At 41.6% G+C, this 15,199-nt stretch overlaps 1 protein-coding gene across 1 annotated transcript in view; it reads right to left on the bottom strand.

The window, feature by feature from the left end:
* LOC109989895 (neuropilin-1a) overlaps positions 1-15,199 on the bottom strand; it is a 97,358-nt gene that overhangs the window by 54,395 nt on the left and 27,764 nt on the right. Inside the window, exons 3-4 of the mRNA XM_020641809.3 lie at positions 11,665-11,846; positions 888-1,115 (exon numbers count right to left, since the gene is read on the bottom strand). Coding sequence (XP_020497465.2) covers positions 888-1,115; positions 11,665-11,846 — 410 coding nt within the window. The remainder of the gene's footprint in view (positions 1-887; positions 1,116-11,664; positions 11,847-15,199) is intronic.

Raw genomic sequence — 15,199 nt, 5'->3', positions numbered from 1 at the left:
GCTTCTCTCGTCTGTCTGACATCGCACCCCCCTCACATTCTTTTGAATCCTCACTGCTCCATCTTGGAAATGCATCCGTTTTTTATAGCTTATTAACCATGACACTTTGTCATAGAGACGCTCAAAGTGTGAAACAGGAAGATAAAGTTCAGGAAATGCTTCAAAAGTTAAGATTTTGCAAGCAGACATACCCATATCTTATTCCTTTATGTATATATGTTTAGCCTGGATTTGTATTGTTTTTACATCAGGCACTAGAATTCATTACTTAGAAAGGGACCCATGTTTAAAAAATTTAATAAAATGCATCTGAATAAATGTCCTTGTACCATTTTGCATGCTTTTTCAGAGTCATAATGTTGGATTTTTGTCTGTGTTAGAGTGAATTCTGTGCAGAAATTCAATTAGTGTGGATGATTAAAGCAGTTAACAGAAGTAATAACTTTCTCAGTGTGTGGTATGCTGACTGAAATAGCACAGTTTAAGTGGTTGGGGAGCCATAGCAGCGGTGCATACATATCCCAGGATGCATTGCATGCATGCAAGCAGCTGCAGACACAGCCTCTCTCGCCTGCACATCTACAGCTGCATGCTTGCTTTAAATCACCACTGAATATCTAAGTCTGCAAAAACATCTTCTGCACTCATATTTTGAGATGCAACCAGCAACTCTTATGAAGTCAACTACTCGAAATTGCTTTTGCTGGAAGAAAACCAGATTTTAAAGCTCCGCCGGGATGCAACCCATCGACAAATGGGAACGTTAGATCCTAATGGAGAGATTTTTTCACAATATTCTTCCTTTAGGAATTGATAAGAAATAAGCTCTGATCTCTTGTTTTTTATCCATCCATACTTAAGAAACAGTTCCTCCCTTTTTTCCTCACCTGCAGGGAATCCATCCCAGATCTCCAGCCAGTCGTATCGGCAGAGGGCGCCCGGCGGCGGCGTGGTGTCGGGCTCCATGTCGAAGCTGTCGAACTCCACCACGATCTCAGACATCTTGGGGGCGAAGATCATGAAGGTGCAGTCCAGGTTGTTGGGGTACTTCTCTGGGAAGCCCGGGGTCTTTATGACGCCTCTGGGAGCCGTGAAGTTCCTGGAACATTCGGGACCTGCGATGCGGAGAGAAGATACGGATGAGTTTTCAAAATGTCACAGCGTGTTTGGACAGAGTTCAGCAGAGGTGTGAACTGTCAGAGGTCAGGGGTCGTAGCATCGTTTAACACGTTATTGACACATATTGAAGTCTTTTTGCACTCTTTGCTCTGAGAGTTTTCAGACGTTTGGATGGAAATAAAAGTGTATCAAGCACACATTAATACAAGTTAGATCTGCCTGAATGTCTTTGAAAGAAACCTCTGTTGCTTGTTTGGTTTGCCTTTGACCTTTTTTGTCTTCTCTGCTGCAAAACAAAGACATGTTGAAAAGTGAAATTCTTTCAGTTTGTGACCTTTCTGGGCTTCGAAAACATTGGCAGCTTTGATTTTACTGGAATAAAGATTAACTTTTTGAAGAGTCAAGAATCCAAATATTCTCCTGAACAACAAAGAAACTCAGAGGAAAATCACAAGATATGAAATTCCTCTTTTTTTTTTTCTTTGCAGTGACCTCCCACACATTTTGTCTAAAAAGAGGCACATGACAGTATCATGAAATAATAAGAAAAACACTTCACTGGATCCAGATTAAATGAAAAACAGTGTTTTCTTCCCAAACATAACCTTTTGTTTTATTGGCTAAAACACATGTCACCCCCCTCCAATCAGACCAATTGGTCCCCTCCCCTGCCGGAGCCGTCTGTGTCTGTGTTGTGACTGGAGGGGTGGGGGGACGTTATTGGCTGTCGCACGCACTGAGAGTGCTGTTTACAAAAGGACCGATGGTGGTCAACAAACAACAAACACACACAGAGAATGTACTCAGAGATGAACAAATACAACCCCATTAGCTCATTAGACACATGTGAACGCACACACATGCTACCCTGCATACATATCCCACCGTGACATCATCACCTGCACTCAGTGTGTGGTCATATAGAAGCAGATTTTTACGTTCACTTTGTCCTCTCAGGCAGTTTTTTGTGTTTCAACTAGAGCTGTCAGCATTCACTAGTTAATCAAGATTAATCAAAGTCTGAAATTAATGCATTATTTTTTTTACCATGATTAATCTCATGTGATTTTGTCCCTTCAGGCTCTCCGTAGATAGTGGTCCTCAGTGTCTCCCTGTAGTCTCAGTGATGTAAAAGAAGGACACTGCTGCATCTTTGAATGTCTCATTTCACTCATTCAAACTCTCAGACAGCTCAGCTGACGAGTCCAAAGTAATATCCACCTTATGACATCACACATTGACCTTATGACATCACACATTGACCTTTGTTACCGTTCCTTTCAGCTGGTTTACTAAAGTTTATGATCTGTAATCACTTCCTGTTTCTCTGGTTAATTTAATTCGATCTACCTGAAGGTCCTTGATTTATTCCAAAGTAAAAGCAGGGTTGGGTTCAAACAGGAAGTGGAATAGTTTCCGCTTAAGACAGTGCAGAAATTCAAAATAAAAGCATAACTAATTTTATTTTTTAATGTTTAATAATGGAATTTCAAACATGCAATTTAAAGTTTGATTAATCGCGCTTAACTATTAAAATTTGCAGATGAATCGCAATTTTTGTTTCAAAGAACTGTATTTCTCCTCTTGTGTTTTGACCCGTTAAAGTTTTGAATTGTTTTTCAGTTTGGTACTTTATAATCCAGTTTTTCTTAAGATTTATTTTTGGGCTGTTGTGCCTTTACTGGAGAGTTAGGACAGTGGATAGAGATGGAAGCCAGGGAGAGAGAGAGAGTGGGGATGGACATGTGGGAGCCGCAGGTTGGATTTCAACCTTGGCCGCCCACTTGGAGGACCATAGCCTCCGTACACGAGGCGTCTGCACTAACCACTGCGCCACCAGCTGCCCCAAGCCAGTTTTTAAAGCCGAGCGATATGAAGAAAACAAAGAGGGAATGTTGTGCTCAGAGGATCGACTCAAAGTGTGACGAAGGTGCTCTTTGGTTAGGAACAGAAAAAAAAACAAAAAAAACGAGGCACTCATCTGTAAAAAAGTAACTCATAAAAAAACAATTCTTTCCTCGTTCACACAGAAAAAAATCCCTGACAAACAACATCTGCTGTTTTTTTTACACCCTCCGATGACGATGATGATGTTTCATTTCTCACACTTTCATTCATGCGTTTTGCACGTAACACCTCATTAGTGATAAAACCCTCAGCGCTGTTGTGTTTACATCTCGGCCTTTTTTATATTCATCTCACCATTGTACTGTAGTGTAGTGTGATGTTGCTGTGATGGATTGTAAATCAGGCTGTGTTTCATTCCTTAAGGAGTTTATATATTTTAAAAAGCATTTTGACTACCAATAAAGAAGCTGGATTAGTAAATCACTGCTTCAAGAGGTGATGCTGCAGGTTCCCCTCTGGTGTCATTTCCTGGAAGCTTGTCCTTTGGCTTTCAATGGTAGAGAGATAATGTAGCATCAAAGGCACAAAAATGTGCCTGGGGGGCTAATGAGGCAAAGAATAGGTCAAGCAGATGAGGATCTGGCACACCTTTTTTGGGCTGCATCCAGCTTTGTATGATTATTGGTCAAAGATTTTTGATGTTTTTATCTAGGGGTCTCCTCACCTTACCTTTTGGATGCTCTTAAAAAGGATGTCAGTCAAATGGTAATAAAGCCAATGGCTTTGTTAGTCTGAACGATTACAGCAAATAAACTCATCCTGCTCGACTGGAGATCATCCACCTCTTCCTCCCTGCTTTCAAAAATGGCTCAATGAAGTGGATGTTATTGCACAAACGGGGAGGATGCGCTTTCAAAGGAGATTAAGATGATAAGATCTCCAAAGAACGTGGCTCTCTTTTTGGACTATTTGGATAAAAACACAACTCTAAAGTCTTAATGTTTGCAGACAAATGAGCAAATTTCAAACAGAGGGTCCTGCTAGCGGAAAAGTAAAGAACCCTGACCTTGTTTTTCAGCTTTTTTATTTATTTTTATTTAGCCAAATTATGTGCACCAAACGTACCAATCATCGACAATCAATAGCCTTGATTCTGTACATGCACTCCTGCTGTTTTATCAAATAATTGCCTCAGCTGACTGACATATCGAGCAGTTAATACACTTCCTATTGACAACTATCTCACACAATCCCTCTTCAAAAATAGCATACTATCCCTTTAAATTTAGCCAATCTTGCTGCTGCACTTTCTCCCTTAGGATTGGACTTGTCTGCTTTTTTAATGCTTTTTTTTTTAATGTATTTGTAAAACTTTGTTTATAAGATAAAGATGTGTTGCAGGTAGGCTAGTAATACATTTCTGGCATTATCCATTTACTTGCAACATTTGTTGAAACATGTACGTGCCAAGGTTACCTTGCAGCTTGTTGTGATAAGTTTACTGTTGAGACTGTGTAGGCTCTCGGGGACTTTACTAATGATGTTACAAAGGAGCAGAGAGCATTATGCAAGAGAGACTCTGAAGTTACAACTCAGACGAGACTCCGTCAGGCGGCTGAGGGGAGTTTATAGGATGAAGTAGGATAATGAAATAAAAACCTCTGAAAGTAACAGAAATTTCACCGAGCAGGAGCAACACGTTGCAGAAATGTCTCCTGATAAAAGTTGAGACGGAGCGGTGGGTGTAGACGGCAGCTGTTGTGTCACTGTCGCTTCTTGTACGCAAGCTGTTTTCTCCAGTCACACACACACACACACACACACACACACACACACACACACACACACACACACACACTCTGTCAATACTGCTGGTGAAAAATCTCTGCGTCGGCTCGCATCAGTCAGACGGCGACTGGCAGCTCACACCTCCGCTGTCAAAAAAGTGACATGAGCGAGTTTACGAGACAGTGACTGATCTCTGCGGGACAAAGACGACACGAGGCGCGGACCAGGGTCAACAATCCCTCGGAGGCAAAGGTCCTGTGTGCCTGTGTGCGTGTGTGTGTGTGTGTGTGTGTTTCTGTGTGTTGGGGGCGAGGCTGTTATGTTGCCAGGCCAGATGTGACCTGTACGTTATCTGAGCATGCCTGTTAACATGAATGCACACAGAAACACAAGACACACACACACACACACACACACACACACACACACACACACACACACACACACACACACACACACACACTCTGCAGTGGAAGCCTTGCTGTTGACACAGGTGGTGTCATTAAAAGGGCGACATGATAAATGATGCGGAGGAGACGAGGCAGGCTTCGATCCTTCTCAGCTGGAACACTTGCCACTTTGTGTGTGTGTGTGGTGTGTGTGTGTGTGTGTGTGTGTGTGTGTGTGTGTGTGTGTGTGTGTGTGTGTGGGTATGCGTGTGTGTCAAAAGTGCAGATGGGTTAGATAAATCTGTTCATGAGCAATCGTCCCCGTCTTGTATATTCATCAAGGTCAGAAAATTAATGTGATCGTCGGGGCAAAAATCCTTGAAAGCTCCTAAAATGCTGATCTAACTTCTATCGTCTTTGCCATGAGAACTGAAGCTCATGTGCCACCAAAGCTTATTGTTTGAGTGCTAAAGCTGATCTTTAGGACAATGCTGTGGATAAGTGACAAAGAGCACCTCCTGATCTGAAGACTAGCAGGAAGGAGCAACAAAAGCTAAAAACATCAACATTTAAAGCATGAGAAACTGCTTATTTTCAACATGATTTTACTCTTTAAAGGTCACATATTCTCCTCCTTTTCCATAAGTTTAAATAAGTCTCAGAGCTCCTCAAAACATGTGAGTGAAGTTTCTTGTTCTAAATCCACTCTGATCCTGTATTTGATCATGTCTATAAACCCCTCTATTTCAGCCCTGCTCAGAACAGGCTGTTTCTGTGTCTGTACCTTTAAATATGTAAATGATCTGTGTCTGATCACGCCCCCTCTCTGGAAGGGCTTGGTGGACAGTAAAGTACAGACGCTGACCAAGTTGCCGCTTTTAAGTTTGCATCACCACCATGTTGTCAAGTCCACTTTTTGTTCAGTCTATGATTTTATCTTGAAGTAAAATAACTTTTTCCCTGATGCTGAATCAAACATTCACTCCGATTAAATATCTACAAAAGACACATTTGCGCCTCAAAATGATCCAAAACGACTCTGTGCTAAATCTGCCTGAATGGTTTTTTGATCGAGGTTGAATATATTGTGTGTTCAAGCATTCTTGTAAATGTGTAATATAACCAACAGGACTCTCCTTAAACCACATGGTACATTGCTCTCGTCTCTCATTGGCTCATTCCCCGTCCGTCCATCCTTCTCTACGTCTCTGATCTTTTTTATCAACGACCCTTCAATCAGCCAAACCACCGAGACATGTGTTTCTGGTTTTTTCAACCCTACAATAAAACCAGAGAGTTTTTGCAAATATAGATCCAGGGCGCTGAAGAGGACTCGCTCGGCTATCATTTATATCTGATATGTATTCTGTGGTCGGCAGAGGGTGGAGTTACGCTCGTGGTTTATGGGTTATACGAGAGGCGGATGTGCCGTAGCTTTACAGACCAGGGCTCATTAGACAGAGATTTACCGCCGCTGCCACAGTGACTATCTTTATCTCCGTACGAGGGTTTCTGCTTTTTAGTGGTTTTCTCATCATAATGACAGACATGGAAGAGAAGGACGGAGGTATAGAAAGCATGAAAGATAAAAAGACAAGACTGGTACCATACCGCATAAAACCAGGTACAGGTCCTGATGAAGAGCCGGGTCGGGCTTGAAACTTTGTGTTCTTTGATGAGTATGGCAAATAAATAAGTTTATATTTGGGAGCCATAGTGTTGCAAGTCTTTGTGCATCATACGGTACAATACCATACCAAACATTATCATATTAATATCACCTCATAATATATATTAAGGTACAATATGGTGTGGTATGGTATGTTACCATACCAGACAATACAATAGGATATGATAAGAAACAACATGACACAATACGTCAAATACGATGCTATAAGGTTTTTTGAGACACCATTTTTTATATTGTAAAATTACATTGTTTAATATCAAACTTTTCTGGCTAATACTTTTATCCAAAGCAACTTGAAATAAATTAATTCAACCAAAAAACTAAAAATTTACAAGAAATCCATCAAAAGTCCTGAACGTCCAGGGAGGTGTCAAGTTGGGTTTTTGAATGCGTATAACCAGCAGGTGCTGAGAGAAGCTAAGGCCATACTTGATATCTCAGATCACTCTCCACAGTGAGTTTGACCTGCTACCCTCAGGTCGTCGTTTTAGAGCTCCTGTGAGGAAGACTAAAAGACTCCAGGTCTCATTTGTATCAAGTGCAATTAATATGTTAAACAACAATTAGCCATTTGTTGCTCTTTTTTCCACTTGAATTGCACACGTCCTCTTTGCACTTTAATGAGCTGGTAGGAATTCCCATTTTGGTTTTATTACGATGTTTTATTTGGGTTTACATTTTGTTGTGTTGTCTGATTTTTTAATTTAGTTTTGGTTTATGTTTCATGGTGATGTTGTCCTTGGGTTTCTTGTCTTCTGTGTGATCCTGCTGCATTGCAAATTTCCCCTTGTGGGACAATAAAGAATCTGAATCTGAATCTGAACTGCAACAAATGACTGTAAGCCTGTGATTCTTTCTTTAAAAGCCTCTCCATCACTTCTGGCTTATAATGTGTGTTTAATGTTTATTAAAAGTACAAACATACTTAAAACTGCATAAACAGTACATGGGGCTGGTGTCTTTAAATTGGTGAGTAAATCTCATAATATTGCCCTGAGATCAGATCTAAAACAGTCACAGAGAGATAAATAGTACCAGAGAGACGAAGCGTGGGGGGGGGGGGTGTCTCAATAGAGTGAAGAGCCTGTTTGGAACAGAACAGCGGCTCCATTTAGCAGCAGCTTCAATCTGCAGCTCTGACTGTAATGGCTTTTAAATGTGGTGAGGAGGAAAGGCAGCAACATGGCAGGGGATTACCTGAGTGAGTACAAGAGCTGTTTTTAACTTGTTAGAGGGTGGAGGACCCATATTTAGGCCAACACACACACTCACACACATACACATGCACACATGCTGCCCTAGTTTCAACACCCCTCTTGTATGCCAAAGCATCCATCTCATCTGCAGGTCACCCCTGTTGCCACCAAGGACAAACAGCACATTAGCTAAATGAGCCTGGGGTCCCATGCACCTGTCAGCATGTGTAAGTGTGCATGTGTGTGCATGTGTGGGAGTTCTGTGTGTGCAGCAAAGGAAGCCCGATATAAACACTGAAATGCAAAGAAGGACAGTTAAAAGACAAACATGAGAAAGACAGAGACAGAAGAATCTGTGTGAATTTACAAAAAATAATCATTTTTTTAATCCTTCTGTTTTCTGGTTATTCATACACTAAGGTTTGCAAATCCGTGTGCACAAATTGGCAGACTGTGAACATGGTTTCCTATACTGTGCACAAGGTTTATAATCCATGCCCAAGGGTTTGTAAACACTATATTGTAATGCAAATCAGTACGCACAGTTTGTGCAAAGTGCAAAGTTTTCAAATCAATGCAAATTCTAATTGGCAGTCTGGGGACATTTCCTAAACTGTGCAAATCTGCGCGCTAAGATTTTTAAACCGTAAGTATAGATGTGAGAAGCTTTTTATTTTTTCTTACTTGAGACTTCAGGGGCTTCTTACATGCGTTACGTAATTCCACTTAACAAGTATATTTAACACGTGCTTTCTTTGGCCTCGAGCAACCTGATCAAGCCGGTTTTTCTGTGTGTTTTTTATACATAATCCCATGAGGCCACATCAGGGCTTCAGATATGTACTTGACAAATTTTAACTGGAAGAATTGAGGCTGAACGGACTCATCATTTTAATTATATTTACCTCTTGAAGTTGGTTGTTTATTCTGCTGTATTACAGCACCAAGATCAGGTGTCTACTTCATTAAAAAAACACAAGAAGTTAGACTTTGTATTAAAGGAAAAACGTCACTCTGAATGTATGAATCCAAAATAAATATCTCATCCTTGTTGCAGTTTAAGTATATCTTCATAAATTCCCACTAGGAAAATGTTCAGGACCGATGTTTCCTCTGAGCCGACACTCAGCTGACCTACTTTGAAAGATTTATTACTCGGGCTTTCTAATAACATCCTGTCGTTCATCAGTCACCGCTCCACTCTTTGCACTCTGAAATTAAACTCGATAAAGTCAGAATTGAAAGGTGTATCAGAAGTAAGGCTGTGCTTTGTAGTTTGGAGAGAACTTAGCAGTGCAGAGCCTGGAGGAGCTCTGACCCCGCTCGTATTTAACTCCTCATTTAAGTGAAAAAAAGAAGAAGAAGCACTCCGCTCTCCATTTTTCATGTTACAACACAGCACTTATCAACGCAGGTCCACATGGGGATTGTTATTCTTGGATCCTGTGATTCTGTGAATGCTTATTGCTCCCAAGGGTGCAAACAAAAAAAAAAAAAAAAGAAGGACGAGGGACCTCACATATACAAATGTTCCCCTTTGTAGCTGATTTATCTTCCCGTCTCCATTAGTGGAAACTGACGAGTTCACAGGAGAGCCGCTGTTTGGCGGCAGCTCAAGTGGACCCAAGAGGGAAGAGCAAAATACAAATGTAGGACACAGGAGCGAGGAGGTCCCTTCCTCGACAGGCCCTGTTTATTTAGGGTCTATCCTGCGAGCATCCTGCCCCAGCTGGGACTCACCGTTCCTCCAAAGGAATCCTGGGGCTTTGAGTTTATTTAACGTGCAGCTTTGAGGTCAGTGTACCAAGAGGTTCAGATCACGCTGTTTGGAAAACCTTTGGCCGTTATTAACTATATTCTCCGAAAAGGTTATTTTTAGGATGCTGGTAACTGGGCTGATCAAATATGGAAGATAACAGTTACCTGGAAATCCTAGAAACGAGTCCTATAGTGCAAGAAAAAAACCCAATTCAGAACATGTGACTGAAAGAAAATTAATGTGGACGTAAAACTGACAGAGGAAGGACATAAACGTCTGTAAAAACTGCTTAGTCATGTTAAGTATTTCTCATTTTTGTGCTTTTTATTTTTTAAACTCTATTTTATATATTGTAATAGCTTCTTATACTGTATTATTTAAATTGTTGCTAGTTTTGCTTTATTTCCTTGTTAATTGTTTAGCACCAATACACCAAGTCAAATGTGTAAAAGTACTTGTCAATAAACCTCGATTCTGATTCTGATTTAATTATTTTCCATTGGGTATCTCTATAGCGCCAGTCAAGGCTTGTATTCCTTTTTTGAGTGACGACTGAGACACAAGTACGTCATGGTGTCTTCACAGCTGATATGATTTACTCTCATAATCAAACACCCTGACCTCAGACTGATGGATTTGTCTAGCGCAATACAGCTGGGATGAAAAATAAATTTAGTACGTTTTGTTGCTGTTGGCGGAGACAGAAATCTTTCAGAAATTCATAAGACAAAGAATAAAGAGATGAATTACTGCCTCGGTAGAGGGGGGGCGGTTGATTGGTTAAACGTACAAAGGACCTTAAGTTTGTGTCCTGTGGTAAACTAAACGTATGTACTCAATCTAAAACTGGCCATGAAGTTTTTCTGACATGCTTTCATACCACATTTCATAGGATGCTTTTAACAAGCTCTATTTGTTGTAAACCCCTGAGGGACTTTAAAGGTCCCATATTCTTCTTTTTCTGGTTTTATATGCTCTTTAGTGTGTTTTCCAAGTGTCCTGTGCATGTTTAGGCACATCTATGTGCAAAAATTCAAAGTCTGCGGAAACGCTGCTTCTCCTACCTCCTCCTGTTAGCTGTAGCATTAGCTGCATGTAACGCTCGGTTCTAGCCCCCCTCAATAAAAATTTGTCAGTCCGGCGTCATGGTCAGTGTGAGATCACTGATCTAAGCCCATTGGCTCGTTGTGGCCCAGCAGCTCATGTTGCACGCCCGTTAACTTCTGTAGCACGCCCACGATATGCCGTAGCCTGCGATAGCACAGTGTTGCTAAGGTGCTAATGTTTATGCTCCCCTCGGACGGAGCCAGTGGCTGCATTCCCAATATGGTAAAAGAGGCGGGACATTCCCGAGAAGCGCGCTGAGCAACTGACCAATAACGACAGAGCGGATCGGCAGACCAATCAGAGCAGACTTGGCCCACGTGGGGACTAACAGTGTGGGCTCAACAGAGTGCAGCTGACGGACTCAGAGCGTAGAGGGAGCAAGGAGGAGCAGTTCATGAAAACAGACACTTTTTTCAAACTTTATCTATTGTGAACGTACAAGTAGGAACATAGATTAAATATAAGAACCCCAAAAAGGGCAGAATACGGGCTCTTTAAAAAAAGCCTCCTTAAGTATGTAAAATGATTCAAAAGAAACCAATATTTATCACGATGTGAAGCGAGGTGATACATGACAAAGATCAAAAACCTGCGGTGTAAACTCAGTGACGCTCCAATTGAATTTATATCAGTTGTTGTCCATTAGACAGTATATCACATCCAGTGCAGGGTGTGGAAAGCTACGATTCTGTTCTAGCCTCTGAGCTGAATCTGATGTCCTGTACACACAGCTACCGCGGTGACATCATGACAGTACAGATCACACACCTGTCTTGAAGACCTCGTAGCGGACGGAGAACCCGGCCCCGTGAGTCTCGTAGTCTGACACGAACTTGATGAGGAGCTGGCTGCCGCTGGAGATGATCGGAGACGGTGCGATCTTGCCACAAAACTTTCCCAACATGGGTGACTGCTCGTCCCCGCCGTTGTACACCTCAACGTAGTCGTACCTGCAGGAGGAGAGAGGAGGGAGAGGTTAACAATACTGCAAAAAACAGGCGGTCAAATCTTCTGTGACATAAAGTTTATGATGTTTTTTAATGCACGACTACAAGGCACTGTGTCCTTTTTACAGAGTTGTAAAAGTCTATGTCTGCACACAGCTGCTCAACATATGCATTCATCATTTTGTTGTCTGAGCTTCTTTTATCGGCCAAAAAGCTCCAATAATAACTTGATTTTGTACTTTAAAAGAGACTTTTCTACTGCTTTGTAACTCAGTGACTACCAGGAAGCTAGTGTCAAGATCTGCAGACATGGAGGGTCTGCTAAAGGTCGCTCTCAAGATGCATTATGGGTAGTGTTAAACATTATGGAAATAGGCTGGAGAGCTTTTCATCATGCAAACTTTCTTGTTGTCATGACAAATGTTCCATTGGGTGCAATCAGCCCGAGCTTAACTTAGTAAAGAACAATTTGTGCACAGAAATATTTATTGTGTTGAACACCATGCTGTGTATAAAATGCTTCAACCACATACAGCACAAGTCACAGCTGCACAGCCCGAGGACGTGACCGTGCGCAGTCTTACTCCTTTCTTTGTCAGTGGGTGATGTTTGAGAGTGCTCTCTTTACAAATCTCAAACGCTTTGAACCTTCCTGCTAACAACACACGGCCAATAAGGCGCCGCATCTTTGATTTCTGTACGAAGAATGAAATGTGTTGAAATTAAATCTTTGCAAAGACAAGATTTCATCGACCTCGGCCAAATGATTTAGGAGAAAAGCAGCAACAATCATCAATTCTCTTCACATAAAATGAGCAAGACGTCAAAATGATGCAACAGAATTTTCCATCAAAATTCAACGTTGAAGCTCGTTGAGATACGAGCACTGTGGCACATGTGGAGATGGCTTTTAAAACCACTTTTTATATACATCCCTTAAACATTTTGATCTACGGAGACACACCCACACTGTGAAACCACAACAACAAATGACATTTACTCAAACAAACTTCCTGACTCCGACCACTTCCTGATTTTGACTGATTTTCCTGAATGAGGCGTTTTCCCCAAAATACCATTCTCTGGTGTTGCCTTCATGTCTTAATAGCTTCTCTTTATAGCTGTCTATGAGGAAGGGTTGAAGATTTTGACGCCGCAGCAGAAAAATCTGAGCGGATCAGTGAAGAATCTCCGATACAGCAGCTGTTAAGTGAATTATTAAACGTTTGATGAGGGGGGAGGAGGGGAGTAGCGACATCCACCTTCCTTTGCATGCACAATATATCAATATTTATCGTTTTCTATCGAAGCTGGCTTAAGTTAGTCACAGATGGTTTGTGCTAAACACTTAATCTCAAAGAACAAGAAGAAGACATGCAGATCAGAGCGTCTTCAGTGTGTGCACACAACTCCTCTGTCTCCAGTTTATGTTGCAGGACAAAGAAGAAAAACACCTCAGATTTATTAAAGTGCAAGCGTGAGCAGAGTCAGAACGTCGGAAAGATTGGACTAGTGAGGCAAAGGAGAGAGAGAGAGAGGCAGAAACATGAACAGCAGGCAGGATGGAGCACGGGGGAGGGAGGCGGTGAGCGTCCCGCTGAGCGCCCCCTCAGAGACTTCATCAGTCTCTGCTGTCTGTGAGGACCTCCCATCGTGGCCGCCCCACCTCATCCTTTACCAGCGCACACACCCTCTCTGTCCACCCTCTGTCCGCTCCACGACATCTCAAGTGTGCCCTCTGGTAATATATGCTGTGTGTGTGCGACTTCTGTGAAACAACATCTGCAGGTTTATTTGTCGTGTTTGTGCTTTTAATGCAGGTTTTTTTTTTTTGGGGGGGGGGGAGGGTTGTAAAGCATTCACACAACTGTAGGTGTATCATTAAGCGCACAACTCATCGTAAAGTGTGTGTTTGTGTCTAAACGAGCATGTAGTGTGTGTGCGGATAAACACCCCTCCTCTCCATGCACATCTTTTTTTTTTTTTAAGATTCATTTTGGTGCTCTTTCTGCCTTTATTTTAGCGATAGGAAAGTGTCAAATACTCAACAAAATAAAGCAAATCAAAGTCCATTTTTGGCGCTAGCTGAACGTAGAAGAGCCACTTAATTGGCTTTGAGGTATGTCTTATATTTAATGTCTTATTTAATGTTGCAATCCTTTAGATTTCTTTGTGTGACTCCTTTAAGATCTAGAGCCACTGCATCAGAAGCAAAAAGCAACAAATCAATGAAACGAATCACAAAACTATCTCTGATTTTACATTTCTTGGGAGTCTTGTTCCGTTTGCTCTCATACTTCCTGAAGAACGCCAAAACATGCACATGTAGTCATTTCAAGCCAATAAATCAGAGTTTGATAAGACGTAATGTTATCAAAATAAATCAGATGTTTGCTCAACTGTCGGACACATTTGAGTCTGCTGTGTTTGTTTTGACAGCAGACCACAAAGCTTTTGATTTGGATTCCACCACAAAGCTTGAAAATATAGTGTACAGCGTTCACAGACACATAGACCTTTTGTGTTACGGTGATAGTATTTGGTCACGTCTGTAACGTCCCTGTTGTGTATAAAAGCAGAGCCACTTATCTGTAAACTGTCTATTTACACACTTCAGGACTTGTTGAGCTCTTGACATACCGGCTCAAACTTATCAGAAATGTTTGATATTATTTGGATTAGACTGTAAAGATTCCTCACAGATAATCTGTGCTGACCATCAGTCCTGACCCGGCCTCAGATTTCTCCTCTGACACATGTAAAAAAAAAAATCCCCCACTGGAAATCGACTCCATGCAGTCTGCTGTTCTCCAGAGATTAAACCTGTGGAACATCTAACATGGAGAACATAGATCTAACATTTACATCACTGATCTGTTTTCATAGTGCTCACAGAGCTGGAGTTCGATGTTTTGTTGGCATTCTTTCACCATGACTCCCACATCTGATCCCCTCGAGTCGCCACATTTGTCTTGTATTATTGCCGTTCGGTCTGAAAGCACTTTGTGGCTGTTTTGATAAGTGCTGCACAAATAAAGCACATTATCCAGAACTTGTTATATGATATAACAAGCGTCTTCCTCTCGCAGCCAGCTGTAGAAACAACTTCCCCCTGCAAGCTGCAAAAAAGTAGTGCAACAGAAAACCTGGACCTGGAGTGCTTTTATCCGCTGTGTGTCCTTCAGGAAGACTCTGTTTCTGTACTCTGTTTTGAAACTGAGCTTGACCTTTTGACCTCTCTGACAAGGGAACACAGTTTATTTTTTCCCTAAGGTAGGTTTTCCATGGGTAGAGTATCAAAATGTTCCTGGGGCATGATCAGCAGTAAAAGCTCTCAGGTAAGCATGTGTGGAATC

Source organism: Labrus bergylta, chromosome 4 (assembly GCF_963930695.1).
Source record: "Labrus bergylta chromosome 4, fLabBer1.1, whole genome shotgun sequence".
NCBI classification, from domain to species: Eukaryota; Metazoa; Chordata; class Actinopteri; order Labriformes; family Labridae; genus Labrus; species Labrus bergylta.
The sequence above is the reverse complement of the archived record's forward strand: the minus strand, read 5'-3'. Positions and strand labels throughout refer to the sequence as shown.